The sequence below is a fragment of the Quercus robur genome, chromosome 3 (assembly GCF_932294415.1).
Source record: "Quercus robur chromosome 3, dhQueRobu3.1, whole genome shotgun sequence".
NCBI lineage: Eukaryota > Viridiplantae > Streptophyta > Magnoliopsida > Fagales > Fagaceae > Quercus > Quercus robur.
This window is the reverse complement of record NC_065536.1, coordinates 8,328,980-8,355,167: the sequence shown is the minus strand read 5'-3', so window position 1 is coordinate 8,355,167 and position 26,188 is coordinate 8,328,980. Positions and strand designations below refer to the sequence as shown.

General features: G+C 40.9%; 1 protein-coding gene across 9 annotated transcripts; it reads right to left on the bottom strand.

The window, feature by feature from the left end:
• Positions 1–449: 449 nt before the first annotated feature.
• LOC126716942 (vacuolar protein sorting-associated protein 52 A-like) lies at positions 450–20,038 on the bottom strand. 9 transcript variants are annotated; one of them, XM_050417995.1, is made up of 7 exons: positions 17,897–18,033; positions 17,421–17,478; positions 17,087–17,182; positions 3,625–3,726; positions 2,750–2,833; positions 1,998–2,078; positions 450–1,019 (listed from the first exon to the last, which is right to left on the bottom strand). In XM_050417995.1, exons 1-7 carry the CDS (start codon positions 17,905–17,907, stop codon positions 843–845), a joined length of 609 nt encoding a protein of 202 aa, XP_050273952.1. In that variant the 5' UTR covers positions 17,908–18,033; the 3' UTR covers positions 450–842. The 9 variants fall into 9 exon arrangements, 8 of the variants coding, with proteins under 8 accessions (XP_050273952.1, XP_050273951.1, XP_050273953.1 ...); XM_050417994.1 differs by lacking the exon at positions 17,897–18,033 and adding an exon at positions 17,627–17,667; XM_050417997.1 differs by lacking the exon at positions 17,897–18,033 and adding an exon at positions 17,627–17,667 and having other exon boundaries at positions 754–1,033.
• Between the last annotated feature and the right edge of the window lie 6,150 nt (positions 20,039–26,188).

The following is a 26,188-nucleotide window of genomic DNA, read 5'->3' as shown; positions in this document are numbered from 1 at the left end:
GGCTCGGGTACCAATCTGCCAAATTTCAACTTTACATCGGCCTAGTACCTGTGTGATCTTGAACACACCCATGATTTAAAAACAAATAAAATTTAAAAATAATCCGCATTTAAGAAACTGATTTTCCAAAGCCTCTAATTGAATCAAAGCCCATGATTGTTGTAATTAACTCTACAATTTTTATATTTTATATTTCCAAAGCCTCTAAAAATATTTTATGAAAATTGTTGTAATAAACTCTGAAATTTTTATATTTGTCCAGCCTCAATACTATACAATGTACATGTTGAATCCTTATCAAATTAATGAAATTTGGATTGGCTACCTTCTGTTGAAGCTAACTAAGACGAGAATTGTTGAAAAAAACCTTTTATCCCTACCCTTGCCTTGAGGAAATCTTTGACCTTAGCAATTACCTCAAAACTCTAACTTCAGTTGAAGAAGCAAACTAAAAACATCTGATTATCAGTAAATATAGATTAAAATGTTGACCAAAACTAATATTCAGTCAACAAAATTATGTTCAAGTATCAAACCTAAGTACTAATAACCAACTCTATTCAAGTTACAGATGTCAAATTGTAGTCCTTTCTAACATATATGATTGAAATGGTCACAAGAGTGTTAACTCATCAAGTCACAAGCTTGGGATTCTTCTTGTGCACAATAAGGACTGCTATTACTAATTGATAATTAAACAGTCCATACAAACAATATTGTATCCAAATATGTACATGGGCAGATTAGTGTATATGATATGCATGACATTGTAGAGGGGCTCTCACATTAATATTTTGGTAGGTTTAAAACATACAATAACACAAGAAATTGAATAATCATCATCAACCAAAGCATCCAGTAATTCTAGTCAATAACCTTTGCAGATTGTTCTGCCTAACTTTTTCAAGCTCAGGTTGAACGTCTTTCAGAGCTTTTGAAGCTTTGACCATAGGATCCACTTCTACAAACTTCAGCTTCTTACTCAGAATCTCAAGAGTTCTCATGTATTCATCATTGATCTGGACAAATTCCACTGCAAGTATGTTAACAGCAATAAAAGAAACGGAACACAAAAATCTCCCAAATCACTATGTTAACCAGGAAGCAACATGGACTGTACACCATGCACATTCAAGGACGTATGTTGTAGCTCAATTGTGATATAGATATGTCCTGCATATTAACAAATCAACTTTAACCTATAATGTGAATATCATAAGAGCCTAAATCATGTATATAAGCATAAAACATCTAGAAAGTGCTACTCTAAGTTGCAATTTAATAAAAAAAAGATGGGCAGCAAATGAAGCAGATGACCAGATCTTTCCACAATCAATCCACAATAACCCCATCATGCAATGATTTTTTTTTTTTCGATAAGTAACCCATCATGCAATGATTGAATCACTAATACAATAAGGGAGGGGCGAGAGAGAACATGAGCAACAGTTAATCATTTCAAGTAAACACATTTTTCCACACATTAAGTTCTCCCTCAAACCAACCTAGCAAGCCTTACAAGGACATAACAATGATATAAATCAAGCATAAAAGAGCATATGTAAATCCCATTCTGCCATCCAAGGCTTGATGTGATTGGTATCAAGGCAAAAGGGTAAAGCTTGTAGCAAAATATTAAAAAAGGAGCCTTCTTAATTAAGGCAACTGTAAACCAAAATAAATGAAGCACAAATAGACCTCTCTCAGATTAATGTATCAATGCTTTTCTCATAATTCAAATCCCAAACATTAAAGAATAACCAAAGTCCTGATAATCTCATTGGATGGGTAAATCACTGAAACTCTTCTTCTTCTTTTTAAGTAACGGACATGTAAACGAAGGGTAAACAAAAACAACTTTTTGGATGAGGACATCAATGAGCAAGTTTGTAAGCCAAGACCATCTGTGAGCAAGTTTGAAAGCTACGAGAAACATGTAATAATAGCAATTATGACAGTAACAGTAAAAACGCAGGCTCTACAAAAATTAGAAATACCTCTCCGTCAACGACTATGTCAACCATCCTTGGAGGGACTATAATGTCTTCGACAAACTTTGCCAATTTTGATTCTGCCGAATGTTTATAGAACATAGAACAATCATAAGAAAAACGGAAAGGTTTATAGAACAATAATTTAGAGATGTCACTTTGGCATTACTCAAATGGCCCACTTCCAGGAAAATTGTTCAGATAGAAAAACTTCGAAAAAGTTTTTCCCCACATTTTCACACTTTTTTCGGTTGTGTTCTTTTAACTCCAAAAAGAAGTAAAATGTTATCACAGCACAAAAACAAACAGCTCAATAATAATTCAAAAATGGTACCCTTTCTTTTTTGATAAGTAATAAGATTATATAAATCAGAAAAAAGAGTCACCCAAGTATACAGGAGATATACTGGTGTAGACAATCAATTACAAAAACTGCATAAATCTAAAAGAGAAAGAAACTTGTCATTGAAAAAGACAAGGAATGCAATCCAACTAGGTCATATCACAAATCACCAATTGAAGAATCATTACTCAGCTAGCTTTATCCCCTGCTGAGAAATTGTTGCCACAAAATATCATTGAAAAAGCACATATAACCCCCAAGAGGAACTTCAAACAAATACAATTTTTCTGATGTTTTTGTTTTACTAACTAGTGGTCATTAACATCTAATAGATATACAAGCATGTTTCTGTGGTTCTCAAAATTTAAACTCCAAACAAACAATGAAGCGGAGCTACTCATACAAACAATGATACCTTACGATTCTTAAGCTTCAGGCCCATATCCATAGACTTCTCTTGGAGGACTTTTATGTCTGAACTTATGGAACCAATTTCAACCTGGGACAAAAAGAGGTAAGGAGAAAACCTTCATTGAAATTCAAACCCTGGGGTTTTACAAAAAGAGGTAAGGAGAAAACCTTCATTGAAATTCAAACCCTGGGGTTTTACTAAAAGAAGAGGATAAAAAACAAAACAACACAACAACAAATAATTCTGCAAGAATCAATGTAAAAAGAAAGTTAAACAAATAGAGCCTTTATACCATTAAATGCATCTAAAGTTTGTGATTCATATTCTCCTTATTTACATATAACAGTTGAATTAAAAACACTATCAATTTTGACAAATGGATGTATAGGAGAGGGAAAAAATGACTGCACTAGTTATGACATCCTTAAAGCAGCAGTGATATAAAGCTAATTCCTACAATCTTTTTCAGCTTATAAATAGCGTACTTGCAAAAAGTAACCAGCATTGGGAAAAAGGGAAATTTTACTACCATAGACTAATGGAAAACATGTATAACTTATGGTATTTATGTGAGGTAGTGATTTATATCCAGGAACCGCTACTAAAATCAAGAATGCATATAATCTTGTCCCTGAGCAAAAACAATGTATATAATTTTGTCAACATATACAAGAATTTTTTTTAAAAAAAATTATGATCATTGCAAAGTGACAAAGATATATGCAACTACATTTTCAGCCAATATGTTTTATTAGAGGGTGATCAATTGTGTATATCCATCAAAATATATTTTATCAGTATAAAACAAATGAGAAACAGTCTCAATGAAGCTGCAAGCAAGTAAATAATTGCTTATTGCAAAGTAAGGGACAACATACTTGAAATCCACTGAGGAGAGTTTCCATCTGTGACAAGATTCTATCACATTCACGAATTTGATCATGAAGCGACACTAAATTATCGCTTTCTTTTATGTAATCCTGCAACGTTGAAGAAGAAGTTTTAATGCAATAAAAAACATTTAATCTTTATAAAATATATAATAAAAGAGTACTCAAAAAGGATTCTGAAGGTATCTCTGCGACACAAATCTTTACCAATGAATTACCTATCAAAAAAACAAATCTTTACCAATGAATGAAAAAAAAAATCAAAAATCAAAATAAACCAAACACACATTTTCTATTTAAATTCTTACCAAATAAATCTTGTTTCTATAATCTAATATAGTGCCACAGAAGAGCAATACAACAAAAAGGATGAGCAATCTAACAAGTCAAAAAAGTCTTATTCTTAGTTGATGTGCATACACATGCTCTCAAGCACACCTTCCCCATACACATAAATTGAGACAACCTGCAACATCTGATGCTTCTCCAACTATTCACTTAGGAGATATGATCATGCACATGCCATGGCCAAAGCGACACTTAAGGTAACTAAAGTTGGAAACTAACAATTTTAGGGCAAGTTTGGGCCAGTTGTAAAACCCATAATGGCACACAAGCTAACAGTAACAAATTGAACTATTTTAAATTGGTCAAACTCAAAACCTAAGGAGAACAAATTAAAATGTCCAACACAATTAGAACAACCATTTTAAAGAATTGTAAATACCTAATTAATAATAATGACCAAAAAATAACCATAAACCAGAGCTCATCACGAAAGGGCGTTTAGTTCGCTATGATGTACCATTGATGTGATGCATATTACGATGATGTGACATTAAAATTTTTGGTTTATTTTATTTTTTCTAACATTACTATAATTTAAAATTACAAAATATATCATATCATCTTAATCTCATCCCTTCCTAAACAATGTAATGTTGTATTCTTGTATTGAGATTACATTAATGTAATATTACAATAACGTAATATTATGCCGTAATTGAACATCACGGCGAACCAAAGGCCCCCAAAGTGTATGTCACTAAAGCTGTCCTCCTTCATGGCCCATTAGCTCCAAGTGCTACACCTAATTATTATAACCTTAAATGCAGGCTACCTAGACAAGCAAGCCTAACTAGATGAGGTAGGGCTTACTTTGCCAACTCTAAGAGAATGAGAATGTGTCTGGAGTACAAGGATAAAAATGATAACAGAGCCATGCAGTTAATTGACAAAGGGTGGGACAGAAAAAGATATATTTGGTCCAAAATCTAACCAGTCAAAGAAAGTTGGCACAAGGAAACAATGATAGTAGCATGAAACTTGGGCAATATGAAAGTACTAGAATATAGGGCAGATACGGTAATATAAACTTCCAGATCTGATACCAAAGCTTCTCAAAACTTCACACAAATAAATCACAATCCAATAACTGCATGGTCTATTTGTTAATCACCACTAGTTTTAACTTGGATAACTACACTAACAAAACATTCAGCAAAAAGTGTCTCATGAGACACTAAAACCAACTTTCCATAATTCATTATGAAAAAACAGTGATGGTGAGTCGACACCCAAATCACCAACTAAATGATCTCATGACAATAAGCTTTCCAAAAGGAAGCAATGCTCCACAAAGTTTTTGCACAATATGGCTAATGGGCTCTAGCTAACACGTCACCTCCTCCTCAATAAGAAAGGGCGGAGGGTAAGGTTTTGGGTTCCAAAACTCACTAATTGCATGTAAACTTACGAATCAAAGAAGAAGAAAAAGTTTTGCACAATATAATATGATGTAGAAGTGGAGAACCAAGCATTACAAAGAAGACTTCCTGACATAGAAGAGAAGCCTCTTTACACTATTTTTTTTTTATATGGATAATTATAGGTGTAAGAACCAAGTACAAGACTTCTGGACCTTAGGTCACTTGGGCTCACAATTTATTTGTAGTGGGCTTAAGGATTTCCTACAATGGGTCATTCTCGGCAGAGAGACTCAAAGTAACACTCAGTTGATACCCTCTCAATTTTTCTGAACCACTTCTTCTCCCAACTTTCTTCTATTTATAGCTAAGGTTAGTGGGGAGATTATGATTACAGCCACCGTTAGTGCTACTGGAGGTCTAATATTATCTGATTAAAGTGGGTGTTTAGGTGAAAGGGTGGTGCAGCATTTACGATCTTGGAACTTGGCTGCATCTTGACCGACTATGTTCGGCGACTCAGTTCCCTGGGAATACCACAATTTCCCGGGAACAGTTCGTATATTTGACCGGGAACGTTTGTCCGATCACCTCTCGGAATTCAATACCCTACGCTTGTTCGTACATGAAGGAAGCTCCAAGAAGGGCGCAGGACAACCGGACTTTTCTGCTGGACCTTTGCCCAAGGCTGGTATGGGCCTCGGCCCGGGGCCTGCGTGGGATTGGGCCCAGGGCCTGTATGGGACTGGGCCCAGGGCCTGTGTGGGCCTGGGATCTCGGTGCCGTACAATAGCCCCCCCTTAATTCATACTCGGTCGCCGAGAAGAATCAAGGAGCTGTTTGGGCCTCTTGACCTCGGGAACCTTCTTGTCTGGGACTTATAACTGTTACTTTTTACTAATATTCTCAAAAGACGCGCCGTCTCGCGGCGCCAGACGCAGTCGTCATTATTGCCTGACGGTTCGTGGACCGAAGCGGCGCGCGAATCGGTTACGTTTGGCAGTCGCTAGGTCGCTCGTAAATTGTGCCCATTTATTGCTTGAATAAACGTTTCTTCTCCCCCCACTTCTTTTTGGCTTTATAAATAGTCCCTCTCTGAACACCATTCCATTTTTCCTTCGCCTCTGATCTTTAGTGCTTACTCTCTGTCGACCACATTTCTGTGCGCTTGCTTGCTCAGCGTTCTTTTCCTCCTTAGAACCCAAAGAAAGTCTTTCTTCCCCTTCCTGTTCCTTCAGCTTTGTTTCTTTGAGTTCACTCTTGTAGTTTTAGGCTTTATAGATGGGTTACTCTTACCTTCTAGAATCCCCGGCTGCTTTGGCCACCTTTAGGAGTAAATTTAGTATTCCCAATGACGTGGACGTGGCTTACTGCCATGAGAGTGATATGGAACTCCACCGAGGGCAGGGTACAGCCTTCTTTCCTTTGATGTCCATTTTAGAAGGTGGGGTTAGGTTCCCCGTAGATCCCCTCTTGATAAGCACACTCACTTACTATGGGCTGTGCCCCGACCAGCTTCCCCCCAATTTTTATCGGGTAGTTAGTTGTGTCAGCAAGTTGAACCATACATTTAGCTTACAGTTAGACCACCATGATATTAACCAAATGTACAGCCTCTGTGGGAGCAAATCCACCAATTATTACTTAAAGACAAGGGATGCTCGGGTACGGCTGATATCGTGCCTACCCGATTCGAACAGGAACTCCGCCGGGGAGTTCGTCAGGGTGCGCGGCAATTGGTTTGCCGGGGAGATCCCTTGCCCCCTTACACGGCGTGAAGTGGGTTCGTACCATCCCCTTCATATAATTGTTTTCCACCGCCTCTTCCTTTCTTCTTATTGGAGTAAAAAAAAATTTATTGTTAAAGGCTAATGCGTCACCTGTTCTTTTGCAGACGGCAAAGTGTTTGTTCAGGACCTCAGAGCCGTCCACACTAGGGATTTAAACTTCGTCCTCCGTTCCGAGATCTACGTGCATTGGGACGGGCAACTCCGGGCCTCACACCTGATCCTCGGAGTGGAGCCGGTTTATTCTACTTGGCAGCCTTTCAAGCAGGCGCTGATAGTTGACAGCCCCCTACTATCATACATAGACGTTCGGTACGTGAATTTTTTGCCGCCGAAGCTTACAACCGGGGAAACGAGGGAATTTGGTCGGCGGTTCACTGCCGCGGACGAACTAGTTCCCCTGCGAGACGATTCCGCGGAACGGGTATCTCAGCGCCTTAGAGAGAGAGCTCACGAAGCCATACAGCAAGGGGACCAAGCCCAAGAGCAGTCTCATCCCGAGAATCCACCCGCCGAGCCTCAACAGCAAGTGATAGAAGCGGCTAACTTGCTAGCTGAAGCGATCCAACCCGGTGCAAGAATGGTGGCAAGGAGAGTCATGACCCTCGACCGGTTCGTGCCTGGTGCCCGGCCGCCCAACCAGCCCCCGCCTACTCAGGGTCGGGGTCCAGCGTCTCAGCCTCCTCCCCCTCCGCAGTCCGGACGGGCCCGTAAGAAGCAGAAAGTAACCGAGCAACCTTCCACAGGCCCGGGGGATGCCGCAGTCCAGACTCCTCCCCGACCAACAGGTGGAATCGTTATCCGCGAGCCGCCAACCGAAGCTGGCACGGGGGGCACGTCCTCCTCCTAAGTGGCTCCAGCGTGGGAGCCAAAGTTCCTTTTGGACGGCAAGCCATTGCCCTCAACCGCCTCTGTTCGGATGTGGGATAAGGGCGAGGGCGGCCGTATTGCCCAAACTTTGGCTGAAGCTCTCCAACTTCCCGAGGACGTGCACGCTTTCAATGATGGGTCCGAGGAGTCTGTGGGGCGCCGGTTAGAGTGGCACGCCATTGCGGTAATTCTTTTGTCTATCTACTCCATATAGATTTCCTTTTGTTTCTTTGCTAACCTCCGTGCTTGCTAGGCCGCTCAACTGGCTCACATTGTGGCTGCCCGGGCACGGGAGCTTAATGAGGAAAACGAGCGCGAGAAGGGGGCGCGGGAGTCAGCAGTGAAAACGGCTAAGGAAAAGCTGAAGATTGCTGAGGCTGCTGAGAAGAAGGCTGCTGCTGCGGAGAAGTTCCGGGCATTGGCCGAAAAAAGGAATGCAGAGCTCCTGACCAAGCAAAATGAGATGGAAGTCAAACTAGCCGAAGCCATCAGCCTTAACACTTCCAATGCCGAGGAGATAGCCGATCTCAGGGCAGGCTTGGCGGCTGCGGAACAAAAGTGGTATGACGTAGGTTTTGCCGACGCCGAGAATTCCGCAGAGCCGGTGGTGGCTCGGGCTCAGAATATGGGTTTCGAGGCCGGGTGGTTTGCCGTTCTTCAGGCAATGGGAGTTCCTGAAGATTCGCCGCTGAGAGACCCCGGCCAGATTCCATTTCCGAACCCTGTACCTGCCGTCCAGGATGCCCCGGCTGCTTTTGACGAGGAGGAGACGGCCAGTATGAGGGGGTTGGTTGAGCAAATCGATTCTCACGCCGAGCCCGAGGAAATGGAGGCCACGAGCATACCTACTGTGCAGGAGCTTCTTGGTGAGGGCCAGCCTTTTCCCCTGACCGTCCAGCAGGAAGTGCCACCGCCGACCCAACCTCCCAGCTAATTTTACTTTTACTTATTAGCTTATTTTTATTTTATTTTTATTTGCCTATGTCACCGGGATGTGGTGATTGAACAATTGTTTTTACTTATTGGTTTTATTTGCCCACGTCACCGGGATGTGGTGATCGAACAATTGCTTTAACTTATCGGTTTTATTTGCCCATGTCACCGGGATGTGGTGATTGAACAATTACTTTAACTTATCGGTTTTATTTGCCCATGTCACCGGGATGTGGTGATTGAACAATTGTTTTTACTTGTTTAATTAGTAGTCCGTTTTCTTTTTCCGTTTCAATTTGTTGAATGAATTTATATCCGTTTGTGTTTTGCTTGAATTATACCAGTGCTATGGCCGCTTAATAGAATGGTACCCCCGAAAACCTGTTGTGCGGCGCTGTGGGTAATTTGAGAGCGCTATTGGACTTAGTATTTGTAAAAGGGTTAGGTTTTTATCAGGTTTTGGTTTAACCGAGAATTGTGTTTTCGTCCTTTGAGTATTTGTTTGCAAAGTTTCCACTTGTCCGGATATTTGATTTTAACCGAGAATCAAGTTTCTGTCCTTATAGATTTACTTGTAAGGTTCCCACCTGCTCGGCGATTTTGGTCGAGCCGAGGGTCAGGTTTCTGCCCTTAAGATTTATTTGTAAGGTTTTCACCTGCTCGGTGATATTGATCGAGGGTCAGGTTTCTGTCCTTAGGATTTATTTGTAAGGTTTTCACCTGCTCGGTGATATTGATCGAGCCGAGATTCAGGTTTCTGTCCTTAAGATTTATTTGTAAGGTTTTCACCTGCTCGGCAATATGAGCCGAGGGTCAGGTTTCTGTCCTTAGGATTTATTTCTAAGGTTTTCACCTGCTCGGCGATATGAGCCGAGGGTCAGGTTTCTGCCCTTAAGATTTATTTGTAAGGTTTTCACCTGCTCGGCGATATTGATCGAGCCGAGGGTCAGGTTTCTGTCCTTAAGATTTATTTGTAAGGTTTTCACCTGCTCGGCGATATTGATCGAGCCGAGGGTCAGGTTTCTGTCCTTAGGATTTATTGGCGATTCTCTTGGTGTGCGGTTACAGAGTCAAAAACAGCATAGACAAAAAAGTTCATCATGCTCTTAATCTTAATAGAATACAAGTTTTGGCTTACATCGACGATTACGCGTAGAATTTCTTCAGGTTGTTGGCGTTCCATGGTCGGGGGAGCGGCCTCTCGTCCAGGTCTTCCAAGTAGTAGGCCCCTGCACCTGCGATGGCTGTGACTCTGTATGGTCCCTCCCAACTCTGAGCAAGCTTCCCTGCAACCATGTCCCGCATGTTCCCCACTACCCTTCTTAACACTAATTCCCCGGCACTGAATTCCCTGGCCTTTACATTTCGATTGTTCCTTTGGGCCAGCTTCTGCTGATACTCGGCAAGACGTACGGTCGCGACCTCCCTGCATTCTTCTAGCCAATCCAAATGCTCCATCATCAGGTCGGCGTTCTGTACGGGGTCAAACCCGGCGACCTGTGCACTGCATAAGCTCACCTCGGTTGGTATCACTGCTTCTGCTCCGTATGCCAGAGAAAACGGGGTTTCCCCCGTGGATCTCCTGGGGGTCGTGCGGTAGGCCCATAAAACACTGGGTAGTTCTTCTGCCCATCTTCCTTTCGCTCTATCCAACCTTCTCTTGAGCCCGTTCAAAATAGTCTTGTTTACTGCTTCAGCTTAGCCATTGCTCTGGGGGTATGCCAGGGTTGAATACTTGTTCTTGATGCCGAGCTCGCTGCAAAAGGTCCGAAAAGCGTTGCTGTCGAACTGTAGCCCATTGTCTGTTACTAGCGAATTCGGCACCCCAAACCTTGTAACTATGTTTTTCCACACAAATTTTTTCACGTCAGTATCCCGGATATTGGCCAAGGCTTCAGCTTCAGCCCACTTTGTGAAGTAATCTACAGCCACCAGTAAAAATCGGCGGTTCCCCGTTGCTCGGGGGAATGGCCCGAGGATAGGGGTGTGCATGGGTCGGGTTGGGTCGGGTTGAGGGGAGTTTTTGACCCAACCCACCATGGTGGGTCAAAAAAAACCCAACCCAACCCAACCCATCACATAAGTCCAACCCAACCCAACCCAACCCACATGGGTCGGGTTGAACCCATGGGTTTAAATTTTTTTTTTATTATTATTAAATTGAGTAGAAAAAAATATTAAAATATTAAAAAAACCTAAAGATTAGTATCAATATAACTCCTTCAAGGCAAACAACATTAATGACTAAACAACAATAGTAATTTATTAGGATTTGTGTGAACTAATTGGCTTTTATATAGAATAGGAAGAACTGGCTATTTAAAAAAATTTATTAATTATATAATATATTTTATATATATATATATATATATATATTAAATTAGTATTAGTAGGAGAAACTAAGGAAATGCTGCTATACAACTGTTTTTTTTTTAATTATTAAATATATAATATATATTTAAATATATATATATATATATATATAAGTGTCCTACAATTGATTTAAAAAAAAAATTATTAAATATAAAAATATATTTTAAATATATATTAAATATGGGTGGGTCGGGTTGGGTTTGGCGGGTTTGTAATTTTATGACCCAAACCCAACCCAACCCGCCATAAAATTTTTTTTTGTAACCCAACCCAACCCACCAAGCCTTAAAAACCGACCCAACCCGGTGGGTCGGGTTGGATTGGGTCGGGTTTGGCGGGTCGGTGGGTTTTCTGCACACCCCTACCTGAGGATGTCAAGCCCCCATTGTGCAAATGGCCACGGGCTGCTGACAGGATTTAGACGTCCTACCGGCTGATGGATCATTGGGGCGTGCTTTTGACATTGTTGGCAGCTCCAAACGTATTCGGCGGCGTCCTTCTGCATCTGTGGCCACCAAAACCCCTGCGTCATTGCTCTGTGTGCTAAAGATTGCCCCCCAGCATGCCCGCCGCACACTCCTTCATGCAGCTCGGTTAGAAGCTCCTTGACTCTTTCAGGATGCAGGCACAAGAGGTAAGGGCCCGCGAAGGACCTTTTGTACAACTTTCGGTCTGAAGACAACCAGTACCTGGGAGCCATTCGTCGAATCTTGTTGGCCTCGGCCTCATCCTCTGGAACTTTATCTTCGGAAAGAAAGTCTATGATCGGGTTCATCCAGCATGGTCCGGCTACCGCCACCTGCGCAACCTCTACTCCGGCCTGGTCGAGAGCAGTCTTCACACAGATGCTTGGCTCCCTTATAAGTTCTATCGTGATAAGCCTCGGCGTGTCCTCGGTAGCCGATGAGGCTAACGTGGCAAGAGAGTCAGCATGCTTGTTTTGTGACCGGGCTACCTGGGATATCTTTACCGTTCCAAACTGACCGATAATTTGCTTTGCCGTACTTAGATAAGCTTTCATTCGGGGGTCCCGAGCCTCGAAGTCCCCAGTGATCTGATAAACAACCAGCCGAGAGTCCGAGTAGATCTCCACGTCCTTTGCACCTAGATGCAATACTGCCCTCAACCCGGCCAGTAGGGCTTCATATTCGGCTTCGTTGTTCGAGGCTTTGAACCCCAATCTGAAGGAGTGTTCCAGTCGCATACCTTCAGGGGTGATTATGACAATACCAGCCCCGGCCCCCATAGCATTTGATGCGCCGTCCACAAATAACCTCCACGGGCGAATCTCCGCACTACAGATTACCTTGCCTTCATTCTTGGGTGTAAATTCCGCGATGAAATCAGCGAGAACCTGTCCCTTCACCGAGCTTCTAGGTCGGTATCTTATGTCAAACGATCCCAACCGAGTCCCCCATTTAGCAATCCGTCCTGTGAAGTCGGATCTCTTCAACAGTGATTGCAATGGATACTCGGTGAGGACGAACACTGTGTGCCTGGAAGTAGTGTGGTAACTTCCTCGTGACGTGCACCAGGGCCAAAACCAACTTTTCAAGAGGCAGGTACCTTGTCTCGGCATCGACTAAGGTTTTGCTCACATAATACACCGGCATTTGCACTCCCCGGTCCCTTAGTAACACAGCACTTACGGCATGATCGGTGACTGCAAGGTACATAAACAGATCCTCCCCGGGCTCCGGGGCTGTCAACCTCGGCGCCTTTGCTAAATATTCCTTTAGTTCTCGAAAAGCTTCATCGCAGCTCTCGTCCCATTGAAACCCCTTCCACTTTTTCAGAAGTTGATAGAATGGCCGGCAGCGATCGGCAAACTTGGAGATGAATCAGTTCAGGGCGGCCAACATCCCAGTGAGCACTTGCACCTCCTTAGGATTGCTCGGTGGTTTGAGGCGATTGACGGCCTCTATTTGGTCGGGGTTAGCCTCTATTCCCCGAGTGGAGATCAGATAACCCAGGAACTTGCCAGCCCCCACTCCGAAAGTGCACTTTTCGGCATTCAGGCGCAGCTTGTGTCGTCGTAGTATCTCGAATACTCCCCGAAGGTCTTCAGTATGCAGCGACTCTTTTCTGCTTTTTACCACCATGTCGTCGATATAAACTTCAACCGTGCATCCAATTTTTTCTCGGAACATCCTTGTCATCATACGCTGGTAGGTGGCCCCGGCATTCTTCAATCCAAACGGCATGACCTCGTAGTGATAGTTTGCGTTCGGGGATATAAATGCTGTCTTTTCTCGGTCCTCGGGCGCCAAGGCAATCTGGTGGTAGCCTTGGAAGGCGTCCAGGAAGCTCATTCTCGGGTGCCCGTACGTGGCATCCACTAGCTGATCAATCTTGGGCATCGGGAATGAGTCCTTGGGACACGCTCTGTTCAAATCGGTGAAGTCCACACAAACTCTCCATTTACCGCTCTTCTTCTTCACTACGACAGTGTTTGCTAGCCATCTCGGGAAGAATATTTCTTTTATGACCCCGGCTTCCTTTAGTCGCTGGACCTCCAGGTTTACTGCATCGACGTGTTCCTTTGATGCTCTTCTCGGCTTCTGCTTCTTCAGGGGAAATGATGGGTCCACGTTGAGTTTGTGAACAATGAACTCGGGGTCTACGCCGGGCACTTCATACGGGTTCCATGCGAAGACATCTATGTTCTGCAACAGGAACAACAACATCTCTACCCTTTCCCGGTCATTCATGCTTGTACCTATCTGGAAATATTTGTCACTATCTGGGAGAATTCTTACCTTCAGCACCTCCTCGGCAACGTCCGCCCCAGTTTCCCGGGGTTTCTGTAATTGCTATGCAGTCTCTTTCTCGGCGTGCTCAGCTTGACCGAGCTGTTCCTTTTCCCACCGGACCGCGGCTACGAGGCATTGCTTCGCCACCTGTTGATTCCCCCTTACCTCTACAACTCCATACTCAGTAGGAAATTTTACTTTCACGTGAAGGGTGGACGGAACAGCCCCCATGGCGTGAATCCACGGCCTCCCCAGGATTGCGGTGTAAGGTGCGAATGATCGGACTACTATGAATGTAACTATAACTTCCTTGCCCTCTATGTCCACTGGGAGAGAGATTTGCCCCTCGGGAATCACAACTCTCCCGTCAAACGAGACCAATGGCGTGTCATACTTTGCCAAATCCTGGGTTTTTAACCCGAGCCCTTCGAAGAGGTCCGGGTACATGACGTCAGCCCCGCTACCTTGATCAATCATCACCCTCTTCACCAAGAATCCGCCTATCCGGGCTGTCACCACCAAAGTGTCGTCGTGAGGTTGGATCGTTCCTTCCAAATCATCTTCTCCGAACGAGATGTCCAGCCGTCCAACTTTCTTTTGCTTCTTGGATGATTCTCCCTCCGCGCAAGCCACTGTCATTACCCTTTTTGCCGCTGCTGCTCTTCTCGGTGCGGCATGAATGACGTTGATTACCCCCAAGGGTGGTGGAAGGGGGTTCCTTTTCTGTTGGGCGCCCTGCCCGGGCTCCCGGTCAGTGGAATCTGCTACAAACTCTTTCAGGTGCCCTGCCTTCACTAACTGTCCGAGATGATCTTTCAATACCCTACACTGCTCGGTGGTGTGCCCCTTGTCTCTGTGATAGGTGCAGTATAGGTTTTGGTTCCTCCGAGATGGGTCGCCCCCCATTTTGTTCGGCCATCTGAAGAATGGCTCGTTCCTTATCCGTTCCAATATTTTGTGCACGGGCTCTTTAAACAACACATTAACCCCTTCGATCTGCACCTCTGGTTCCTGCATTCTGAAGTCCCTTTTTGGCTTTAGCGGCAAGATGCTTTGCCGAGATCTCCCCGTAAAAGGAGCTTTCCCCCTGCTTTGCAGCCGATCATCCTCCAGGCGTTTGTACTCCTCTATGCGTCTCATCAGTTGCCTCATATCCTCCGGGGGTCTTCTTGTCAGCGACTCCCGCAATTCAAAATCTTCGGGGAGCCCCATCCTGAAGGTGCTAGCCGCAATTTTCTCGTTTCCTCCACCAATCTCGTTGTAGAGTTCCCAGTATCGGCTGGCATAACTCCGAAGGGTTTCCCCGACCCTCATTTTCATGGAAAGCAATGCGTCGACCGGTTGTTGCACTCGGCTGCATGTTACGAACCTGCTGCCGAATTCCTGAATCAGCTCGACGAAGCTGTGTATAGAACCTTTCTGCAACCCATTGAACCATCTCAGTGCGGTAGAGCCGAGACTAGAGGGGAATACTTTACACATCAATGCATCGTTGTGCGCATGCAAAGACATCATGTGGATGTAATGACTGACATGCTCCACGAGGTCTATCCTCCCCTCATAGGAATTGAATGGTGGACGCGTGAATCTGCTCGGCATGGGTGCCCGTTCAATCTCATCAGAGAATGGAGACCGGGCTGCCATCCGCAAGGCTCTGCTCATGGCGTCCATTGCGGCGTTGTGGTGCCGCCGCTCCTCTGGCGACTCTGACCCTTGGTTATCATATCCATGCGATCGGGAACGGTCCCGTCTACGACGCGTCTCCCGGGAGTGTCGATGTGACTCTTGAGAGCGTGATCGGTCTCGGTATTGTTGCGTAACAGATCGGCTGGAACCCTTCTCGCCACGGTTTCTCCTGGGTTGGGGGTTGTGGTTCCTTTCGTGGCGCCGACCCCTTGCTTCCAGCTCCAAGTCCATTACCAATCTGCGTAACCGCTCCAGCTCCCGGTCTCTATCATCATATTGCCGATGTGCTGAGACGCTTGAAATTGTCCGGTGTGTCTGGGCCGATCCTTCTCCCAATCCGGACCTTTCCTCTCCTCTTGGATGCTCCCTATCCTCCAGCCGTTTCTGCCTTCTCTCCCTCCACGTCGATCCCCGAGAAGATCCTGCGGAATTGCTCGGAACGTGCCCCCCTGAACGCTCCTCAGACATCTCCCTTGCTTGAGTCTCACTCAAACCACAGCTTCGTAGGAGAGCCCCACGCTGGGTGCCAATTGTAAGAACCAAGTACAAGACTTCTGGACCTTAGGTCACTTGGGCTCACAATTTATTTGTAGTGGGTTTAAGGATTTCCTACAATGGGTCGTTCTCGGCAGAGAGACTCAAAGTAACACTCAGTTGATACCCTCTCCTTGACTGTTTTCTCTCAATTTTTCTGAACCACTTCTTCTCCCAACTTTCTTCTATTTATAGCTAAGGTTAGTGGGGAGATTATGATTACAGCCACCGTTAGTGCTACTGGAGGTTCAATATTATCTTATTAAAGTGGGTGTTTAAGTGAAAGGGCGGTGCAGCATTTACGATCTTGGAACTTGGCTCCATCTTGACCGACTATGTTCGGCGACTCAGTTCCCTGGGAATACCACAATTTTCCGGGAACAGTTCGTATATTTGACCGGGAACGTTTGTCCGATCACCTCTCGGAATTCAATACCCTACGCTTGTTCGTACATGAAGGAAGCTCCAAGAAGGGCGCAGGACAACCGGACTTTTCTGCTGGACCTTTGCCCAAGGCTGGTATGGGCCTCGGCCCGGGGCCTGCGTGGGATTGGGCCCAGGGCCTGTATGGGACTAGGCCTAGGGCCTGTGTGGGCCTGGGATCTCGGTGCCGTACAATAGGATTTCAGGCAACAAAGCATCAAACACTTTTATGTTGTGAACTTCATAGAACTATGAGCTACGTGAGACAATTTTCCGGTTAAAATAAAGCAAAGCCTAGTAAGAAAGTTTACAAAAATAAATCATGTCTCTATGAATTATAAAACTATTGATTGGCAAAAAAGGATTTCGTTAAGTAAGCACAAACCTGAATCGAGTCCAATTCAACTTTCCGTAAATTGTTCTCAACCCCCTTTGTATACTCCCTTAATTTTGTACCTTCAAATAGTATGTTTGCAACTACCTACATTATTAAAGAGACGGGGGTCATAAATATATAAACCTCTAAAAATAAACATGAAAGCATTCTTCCGGTAAGCAACTGAAAACAATTTACATAATAAAACACGATTAAAATGTACAATACAAGGAAAAAGCAAAAGAAATAAAATAAATAAAGAATTGCAGCTTAAAGGACCGTTGATAAAAAATATATATCTAAAGGAATGAATTTTCAAAGGAAATGATATGGAATTACTTACATCGTCATTTTTGCATTCTTCCAGTTCTTGCTCTAGTCCATCCAAAGATATATCATCACTGTCAAACATGAAAACCAAATGTATTTTCAAGATGCCATATTCAAACTGGAGGCTGATGAACCGGGTAATGTCATCATATAACAGGAATGAGAATATAATGTATTTGTAAATGAATCAAGACGCAGAAACATAAGGATGAATCCTACCTGCTGGCATCCTCCTCCACAGACAAGTCCCCAAACATGGACTTGCAAACAAAAATGTAAAGCAACCTTGTGTGCTTATTCCACTTCGTTAAGGCTGAAGTGGTTTTTCAATTTCTTTGGTAAAAGTAATGGCTACCCTACCTCACTATAGTGTATTCCAAACTATGGAATGCTTCAGTCCAAGTTAAAATTCCGTTTTAGGAAAAAGAAAATAAACAAGAGAGAGAGAGAGAGAGCATCTTATTCTAATAAAGAATTATGGTAGTGTACCAGTGCAACATGGTCAACAATTAGGGTGGCACGCTTAAGGATGTTTTCGACGAGAACGAAAAGAGACTCAACATCAAACTTTTCGTCACCATGAACATGGGTTGCGTAAATGTGGTTCATAATGTCGAGGTTGGACATGGTTAACACGCTCAGCTCACTTTGTTGTACTGAACTCGGCACCAACTTGCTACCCATAATGGATTACTAATTGGGTAACACAAGAAAAAAAAAATAAAAGGAAGGTTAGAAAATCACAAGGTTTGGGGTAGAAGAGTGAGGGTTTGCTTGAGTTCTTGTTGTGAAAAAAACTTGAGCTTTTTATAGCCATCCAGCACCGAATACTATAGGTCACAAGGAAAATCTAGACTATATTATTTTCTTAACGAAATAAGTCCCCAGAATCCATGTCAACGAGATATTAACATTAAGCCTAATGCACAGGTACGCTACCACAATTAATTTTTCTATTTTTCTACTCGAAAAACTGAGTAGGATAGGTTCATTTTGAAAATTTTGACATTTTGGTCAAAGTCAAAGATCTCAAAATGCATGTTTGGTAATGCAGCATTTTCTAACTGCACTTTTTCAGAGCACAGCTTTTTTGAACTTCAATTTTTTCCTAGGTGAAGCTTTCTCAAACAACCCCATTTTCAAAAGGCTGAAAAATAAGTTATGCAATACAAAAATATTACCTCTTCTGCTCAGCAGCTTGGAGCTTCGCTTCAAGGCGCTAACCAAGATCTTCCTCATTAGATGAGGACCGTGATGGGCTTCTGGGCTTTGCTCGAGCCTTGTTTGACAATTTCCCATCGCATTGCTGCACCCAAAACAACATGACAGAATAAAGCTCATGTAAGATTCACTATTCAGAGGGACTAAGAACAATTAAAAAAAACCAATGTAGGATTCATGACTACAAAAAACTATTTTAAAAAATGGGTACAAAACTAAATTTCTTATTGAAAAAGTAAGGGATAATTTAAATTCAATTCAACAAGTAATCATTTTTTTTTTTAAGGAAAGAATGTTAAAAAGCAAAATATTTTGAAAATGGAACAAAGAGACGCCCACCAGACGTGAAAAGGAAAGACCAGAAAGTGCAAAACAGAAAAAACTCAAACAGAAGAAGCACCCACCTTTACCTAACAACACCCCCTCCCCCCCCCCCCCCCCCCCCCCCCAAAAAAAAAAAAACCTTCAATACAAAGCTTTTAACTTTTAACCTCCCAAAAAAATTTTATTTATAAATAAATAACATAACCCATGATTCTTTGAGATTCAGGAAGCTTATATCCAAATCCTATTACCATGTTTGGTTACCAAGATAAAAAAAATCAAAATTTTGATCTGGCTCCTGATAAAATTACAGACTATACCAACTTTTATGAAACGATCACACCGTTTGGTGATCTCTGAAGATTTTCTGTAAATGAAATTCAGATTGATAAGTCTTCAAAATGTTTAATTAACTAATCAGCACGTTTAAAACAAGAATCTTTAACCACCTGAAGAATTAATTGGCTCAGTTAAGTTCCAAGTAATTTCACAAACCAAGAACCACACCAAAAAGAGAGAGAGAGAGAGAGACCTGGCGGCGAAGATCGGCGTGGCGGAGCTTCGCTTCGATATCTTCGACAGTACAGTTCTGCGGAGACTTAGACTCCGAGAGTCTCCGGCGAAGCCTGCGAGGCAATTTGGGTGGAGAAAGGGCGAAGAAGAAGAGGAGGACGAAAACGCCGTCGCACCACTGTCATCCAACGGAAAGTCCATTACCATCGCTCCTCCAACAACCACCGCTTTCCCTTCCCCTCTTCCCTCAGGCGGCGACGGCGACGGAGACCACGATTCCACTCCCCCGACCATCATCGATACGCGAAACAGATCACAACGACGTCGTTTCAGTCTCTTAAGACAGTGAGAGAGCTGAGAGGTCGCCGCCGACGAAAGTCTTCTGACGCCGACTGGTTTTCTGCCGCCGATGGTGTGAGGGTTTGGGGTTTGTATGTTTAGGTGTAAGTGAGAGTGAGAGTGTGTTCTGGGTAGGTGAGAGTGAGAAGTGAGAGATAATAGTGTGTTTTTAGGGCTGTGTACCTCACATGTCAGCAGGCCAGGGTGGATTAAAAAAACATGGTACTCGAGCTCACCAAGCTCGAGTACCCGAAAAAGTGGTACGTTCCTATATAGTTCAGAAACAGTGTTTCTGGGCAAATTATTTCCAAAATTGATGGTAATGGGCCATTTTTGCCTTAATTCTATTTCTGTTGATTTGTGTGATCCAATTATTATTATTGTTTTTAATCCTTCCAGCCCAATAACATTACAGTACTTTCCAAACCACTTCATCATCCAGTTGAACTTGGGTTATGGGCCGTTCAAGTCAGTGTAAGGAGTTTGGACCCCGTACAATTGGTATTATCCGCTCACAATATGTCAAGGTTTCATTTAGATATTGGGGGAATAGAAAATGAAGGACCTAAAAAGTAAGAGAATAGAAGTGATTTTAATTTTCTTTCATGTTATTTGGTTGAAGGGATGGAAAATTTATTTATTTTGGTTGAGAAGAAAAATAAGAGGATAGATAATGTAATTTGTATGAATTTATTCTTATACTCTTATTACATAATATATAAGAAATAAATTTTTTTAGAAAATATATATATGAAATAATTTGACACATTATAAAAGTGACACAACATAATTATTACTTTATTTTAACTTCTTTTTATATTTTTATATATAAAATGTGTGATTAATTAAATTAGTTAAAATAACGTATGAAAAAAAAAAAAGGGGGAAGAAGTAGCAATGTTACTTGCTAGCATGATTTTGAAAATTGGACCAAACCATCCGGTTGAATCGAGTTAACTGAAAATTGCCTACTAATTTTTTTTTTGAGAATTGAATTGCCTACTAATTTGATTTAAAACCAAAAACTGCAAAATCAAATTTTTATGTTGAACCTCATGACATGCGGTCCAACAAGCAGGTCTTTGCACCCATAAGCGGGTCTACCAATTAGATCTAGTTTTTTTCCCCTCAAAACAGTGGTTGAAACAAACCAGATCTACAGTCCATCTTCCTCACAGACTTCGTTCATTTGTTGTTGAAGCTCCTTTTTGGTAGTAACATCTTTTTCTTTTGTCTTTTCAATTTATTGGTTATATACATTTTTTTTTTAATTTTCTCTTTTTTTTTTAATAATAACTAAACTTTAAAATAACTTTCAATTTTTTTATTTAAAAAAAACTACATCCAAACGCACTACCAACCTTGACATATAAACTCCTATTCTCAAAAAAAAAAAAAATTAATAATAATAACAAATAAAATAAAATAACAACAACAACAACCTTGACACGTAAACTATGGCTAGTTGTTGTAGTTTTCAACTCCTGGATAATGGGTTTTTCAAGTATTTGATGGCTATTTTTGAGCTAAAATAAAAGTGGAACTCACGTGTCCTTCGAGGTGAGTCTGATTTGGAACATGTTCTTCATTGTGAGGGAATAAATTGATGTGGTCACTTACCCAAAATCATTAAAAAGTGAATGTGAAATTGATTCCTAAAGTGCTCACTTAAACCTAGTTTAAATTGGGAAAATTTAGAAGTCTCACCTAGAAAAAGAATTGAATATTTTGTGAGTTTATTCCAAACAATATAAATGTTTTCTCTCAAGAATTTTAATTATTGTGACTTTAAACTGTCAAGAATCTACAGCTCTTGTGATTTAAGATTCTTTGCAACCAAACAAATCTCTCTCTTCACCATTTACTATGCCTTAGAAAAGTAAAATCCGGTCATTTTAGAGGGAGAAAGAAAATAGTGGAATCCGGATGTTTAACATTGAAAAAAATTAGTTAATTTGAATTCGAATTTCATGCAATCCTATGCATTAATATTTGCTCATAACTTATATGATGATATATGTCTATATTTAGAGTTGTAAATTCACATAAATCAATACCATAAGGAGGTTTGTAAAAACCCTAAGAATTAGTGTTACAAAATAAATAGTTTACACACTAAATGGGTAAGAGCATTAACATCGAATGTGCTAAATGTAAAAGTTTTAGCATTATGTTGGGTTGTTGACTTACTGAAAAAAAGTGTGGTTTTAGTTCTATTGATTTGTTGGCCAGATGCTCTCTCATATGTTGCTGAAACCTCCAAAAGCTTTTGGCATTCATTCTCTTTTGCCCTGTAAACAATTAGACTGTCATCCGCAAAAAGAAGATGAGTTAGTTTAGGCCCATTTCAACAAATAGAGGCCCCCCGTATGTCTCCCATAACTTCTGCCTTCCTCAATAATCCATGAAAACCCTCAGTACACAACAAGAATAAATAAGGGGATAAAGGGTCTCCTTAGCAAAAGCCTCTAGTGGGTACAATATTCCCATGTGGTTCCCCATTTATCAACACTGAGCAAGTGGCACTAGAGATGCACTTCCTCATGAGTTTTACCCAAGCTTCATCAAAACCCATCTTCTTCATCAATTTTTCCATGTACTACCATTCAACCCTATCATATGCCTTGCTTATATCCAGTTTTAATGCCATATAGCCCATGTTGCCTGAGCTGTGGTTTCTCATGTAGTGTAAGGTTTCAAAAGCCACCATAATATTGTCTGAAATCAAGCGTTCGGACATGAAGGCGCTTTAATGTTCAGAAATAAGATGTGGTAGAATATTTTTAACCTATTTGCCAAAAAATTTAGAGAAAACTCTGTTTAAAACATTACTAAGAGTCTGAGACTAATAGGGCGATACTGTGAGACATATTCAGGATTTTTAACCTTTGGAATCAAGGTGATATAAGAGTGACACAATACCGGTGGGAGAGTACCCGAATTTAAATAAAGTAAAATAGCTTTAGTGACATCCGTACCTACCAAGGACCAATAACTTTGATAGAAAAGATGTAGCATATTGTCCAGTCCAGGTGACTTTAATGGCGGCATATAGTTAATTGTCATTAATTATTAATATAGTGACAATAGATAGTTAATGTAGATCAAACTCTTTTACCAATAAATTACTATGAATAACAATCTATTTTCTAAACTATAAGAAATTAAAAAATCTACTTCATCTAAAATTCTATTAGCAAAAGTTTCAAGTATATAATTCAAAATAAATTTAATATTTATATTGATTGTATATCATTATTTTATGTTTTAATATGTAAAATTTATATAGTACACACCGTGCTCATAAAAAGTGACTCAAATGTATGTATTAATTATGTAAGGACTAGGTTCGAGCACTTCTTCTATTGGGTGAGTGGACTCAAGCCCAGCTAGCCCAATACAATAAATTTATAGAGAATGGGTTTAAGAACTAGGTTTTTAGTGAGGACTACAACAACTAGACAGGGTTATGAATAGATTGAACAACAAGGACAAGGACTAAAGTATAAAAGTCTATCCTCGGGCATTTCATCCGAGGGACTTAGTGTTCTTCTTCTTTCTTCAATGCTAGGTTACAAAAGTTTACAAGATTATACAAATTGCTCCCGTATTCTCCTTCCTTTTTCCTGGAGGATTTGTCACATTATATATTCCCCTCCAGTCAATTTTGGCCCTCCATCTGTTGATCATGCAGGTCACTACTCGAGTATCTGTCCCATCAGCCACCTTCTCAAACCTTCAGTGAGTTGCAACAACCAAGACCGTGAGTTCAGGGGTCATTTCCTCATTAATGCTGCCAGAACGTTAGCTGTGGGTATTTAATGCGGAGGTGACAGTTTCTCCTTGAACTGTTCCTACAACATGCTCCCGTGACTGTCTTACAATACTTGTCCTTTTTCTTGGGACGCTCTAGAAGGCTGCCGTTGATGGCAGGCCGTTCTTTCCTACTAGAATATGGGTTGGCCGAGGACAGGATTGTCCTCGACTACGTTTCTGGGCCACTTGGACTTTCTTTATTCGTCCTCGGCCATTTCTTCCTCCTCGACATGGGCCTTGGGCTTAGTATGAGGTGGGCTGGGGTTGTCAAATTCTTTGACCCCACAAATTATATGTCATAACATTAATGTGTTTTATAATGTGACTAACTAATTATTAATATAGTTTTGAATCTTTTAGTTTATTTACATATATCTTTTTAAGTAAACCGTGCAATGCACAAGCCTTTAACAAGTTCCAAAATAAAATAGAGACCTAATAATTTGGACTTAGAGTGTAATTTATGTGTAGTATATAAAAGTAACAAATCAAGAATATTGTTATTAAGAGAATGCTAAGCAAAAAAATGTTAACAATATCAAGGATATTGTTATTCTCACACAATAGTTGCTGGAGAGATTGGAATCGCGATTCCACTCATACAAAACCATTTGAGCTACAAATAGTTCCACTTGTAAATTTTCGATTACAATTTTGCATTATGTAGCTTCTTACAATTCTTACTTTCTTTACCTTGAACGTTCTTATTTAATTGATTCATATATAATTACAAAAAAATGAATCAAAATATATATACCATCAACATAATTGATTCATATATAATTACTATATATGGCAAATAACATTTATCAACTGAATCAAATTGATCACCTATTATTTAATATTGATGCCGTTTGGAGTGGGCATCTGTGTTTTTAGATTCTGGGTTTTCATAAAAAAAAATTTCCCTTGCGCGTGAACAGTAACATCACATGGGTTCACTGTGCAGGGACAAAAATCATTGTTCACGGACAAAAATCACTGTTCACACACTAAAAAAATATTAAAAATGGGTCTCACGGTACTATTCACACATTTAAAAATTACTTTGCTACAGTATTTTCTATTTTCAGTTTCAACAACAATAAGTTCAATTCAAACGAACCCATTGGTGTTTAGGAAGACATGCATGCATTTCAGTTTCGTTGTAAACTCAAATTTTTTTTTTTTTTTTTTTTTTTTTTGCTGAATTCGTTGTAAACTCAATTGCATACTTGAATTCTTTGATCGTGTGTATGAAAAGTAGAAGAAGAAAAAAAAATTAATAAAAAATAAATCCTAGCTTGTTAATCTTTTTTCAACTTCACTAGAAGTTTTAATATTTGAAACAAAATCTTTTTTTTTTTTTTTGAAAAGCCAAATAAGTAAAAAGGTAGTAAACCAGATTTTGCAAGTATCTGATTCAGATTAAGATCCCTCATACTCGTTCTGAGTGAAGTCTGAGCATGTGCCAAGCTCTGTCCATTGCTTGCTCGAAAAGGCTGTATTTTTTCCCCTTAGGTTTAGCCAATATTGGTCCAATTTATCTGTATGAGGTTCACGTACGGCCTCTTTCAGCTGCAAAATATATGAGGAATAATAAACGCCATACCAAAGATTACTAATACTAATTCACCAAAAAAAAAAAAAAAAAAAAAAGATTACTAATACTAAATTGCTAATAAGCTAACAACAGAATACAGATGATGTTAGAATAATATATGATTAAACGTTAATAAATTTATTATTTTTCAATTACTTAAAATTTTGACACAATTAGTAATCTATCATGATATTAGAGTAAATGTTTACGAGTTCAAACCCAATTTTTGCATTACGTCTCATTTAAAAAGTTAATTTAGATGTCAAATTATCATTTAATTTTTCAAAGAGACAAAACAAACAATACCTTTGTCAGTTTTAATTTAGGTTCCTTGGGACAAACAAGATAATAAATAAAATTCACGAGCAAGAGACCTTGAATTGTGAAATAGTTGAGGACCTTGGAACATTGCTCTGGGTCTGTATTGCAGAATGATGCAAGCCATTGAAGGATCAATTTGAAGGATTCAAAATACACCCCATGAACATCATTGACCTCAATGGTTACCAATGCTAGTTCATGGATTTTTGTCCACAAGTATAACTGTTTGTGGAATGTGAGGAATAAAGGTCGGAGTTCAAGTTTCTAAGAGGGAACTTCACACATATTTACACTCAGATTAGGTAGAGTAAAATTTTTATTTGGTCTAAAAAAAAGTCATTCTTAATTGTTCCTAGAGTTGATAAATATTTTCTCACGGTTAAAGAAAGTAAAAAATGACGCTCTCCTCTCTGTAGGAGTCTCTCTCTCGTTTGCTTCTCAAACGAGCCTCCCTCCCTTGGCTAGTCCTAAGGGTACTACTCTTTTGTTTTTCTATTCACAAAACACATCTTGTATTCTTGATAGAGGGACAACGGTACTGGGTGATCATGGCTGATGACGTGGTACATTGTTTAGAGAACATGAAACTCACTGCTGATGAAGAAGAGATAATTGAGATTTCTGAAGAAGGTAGATGAGCTGAGATTGAGAGTTGCACGCTAAGC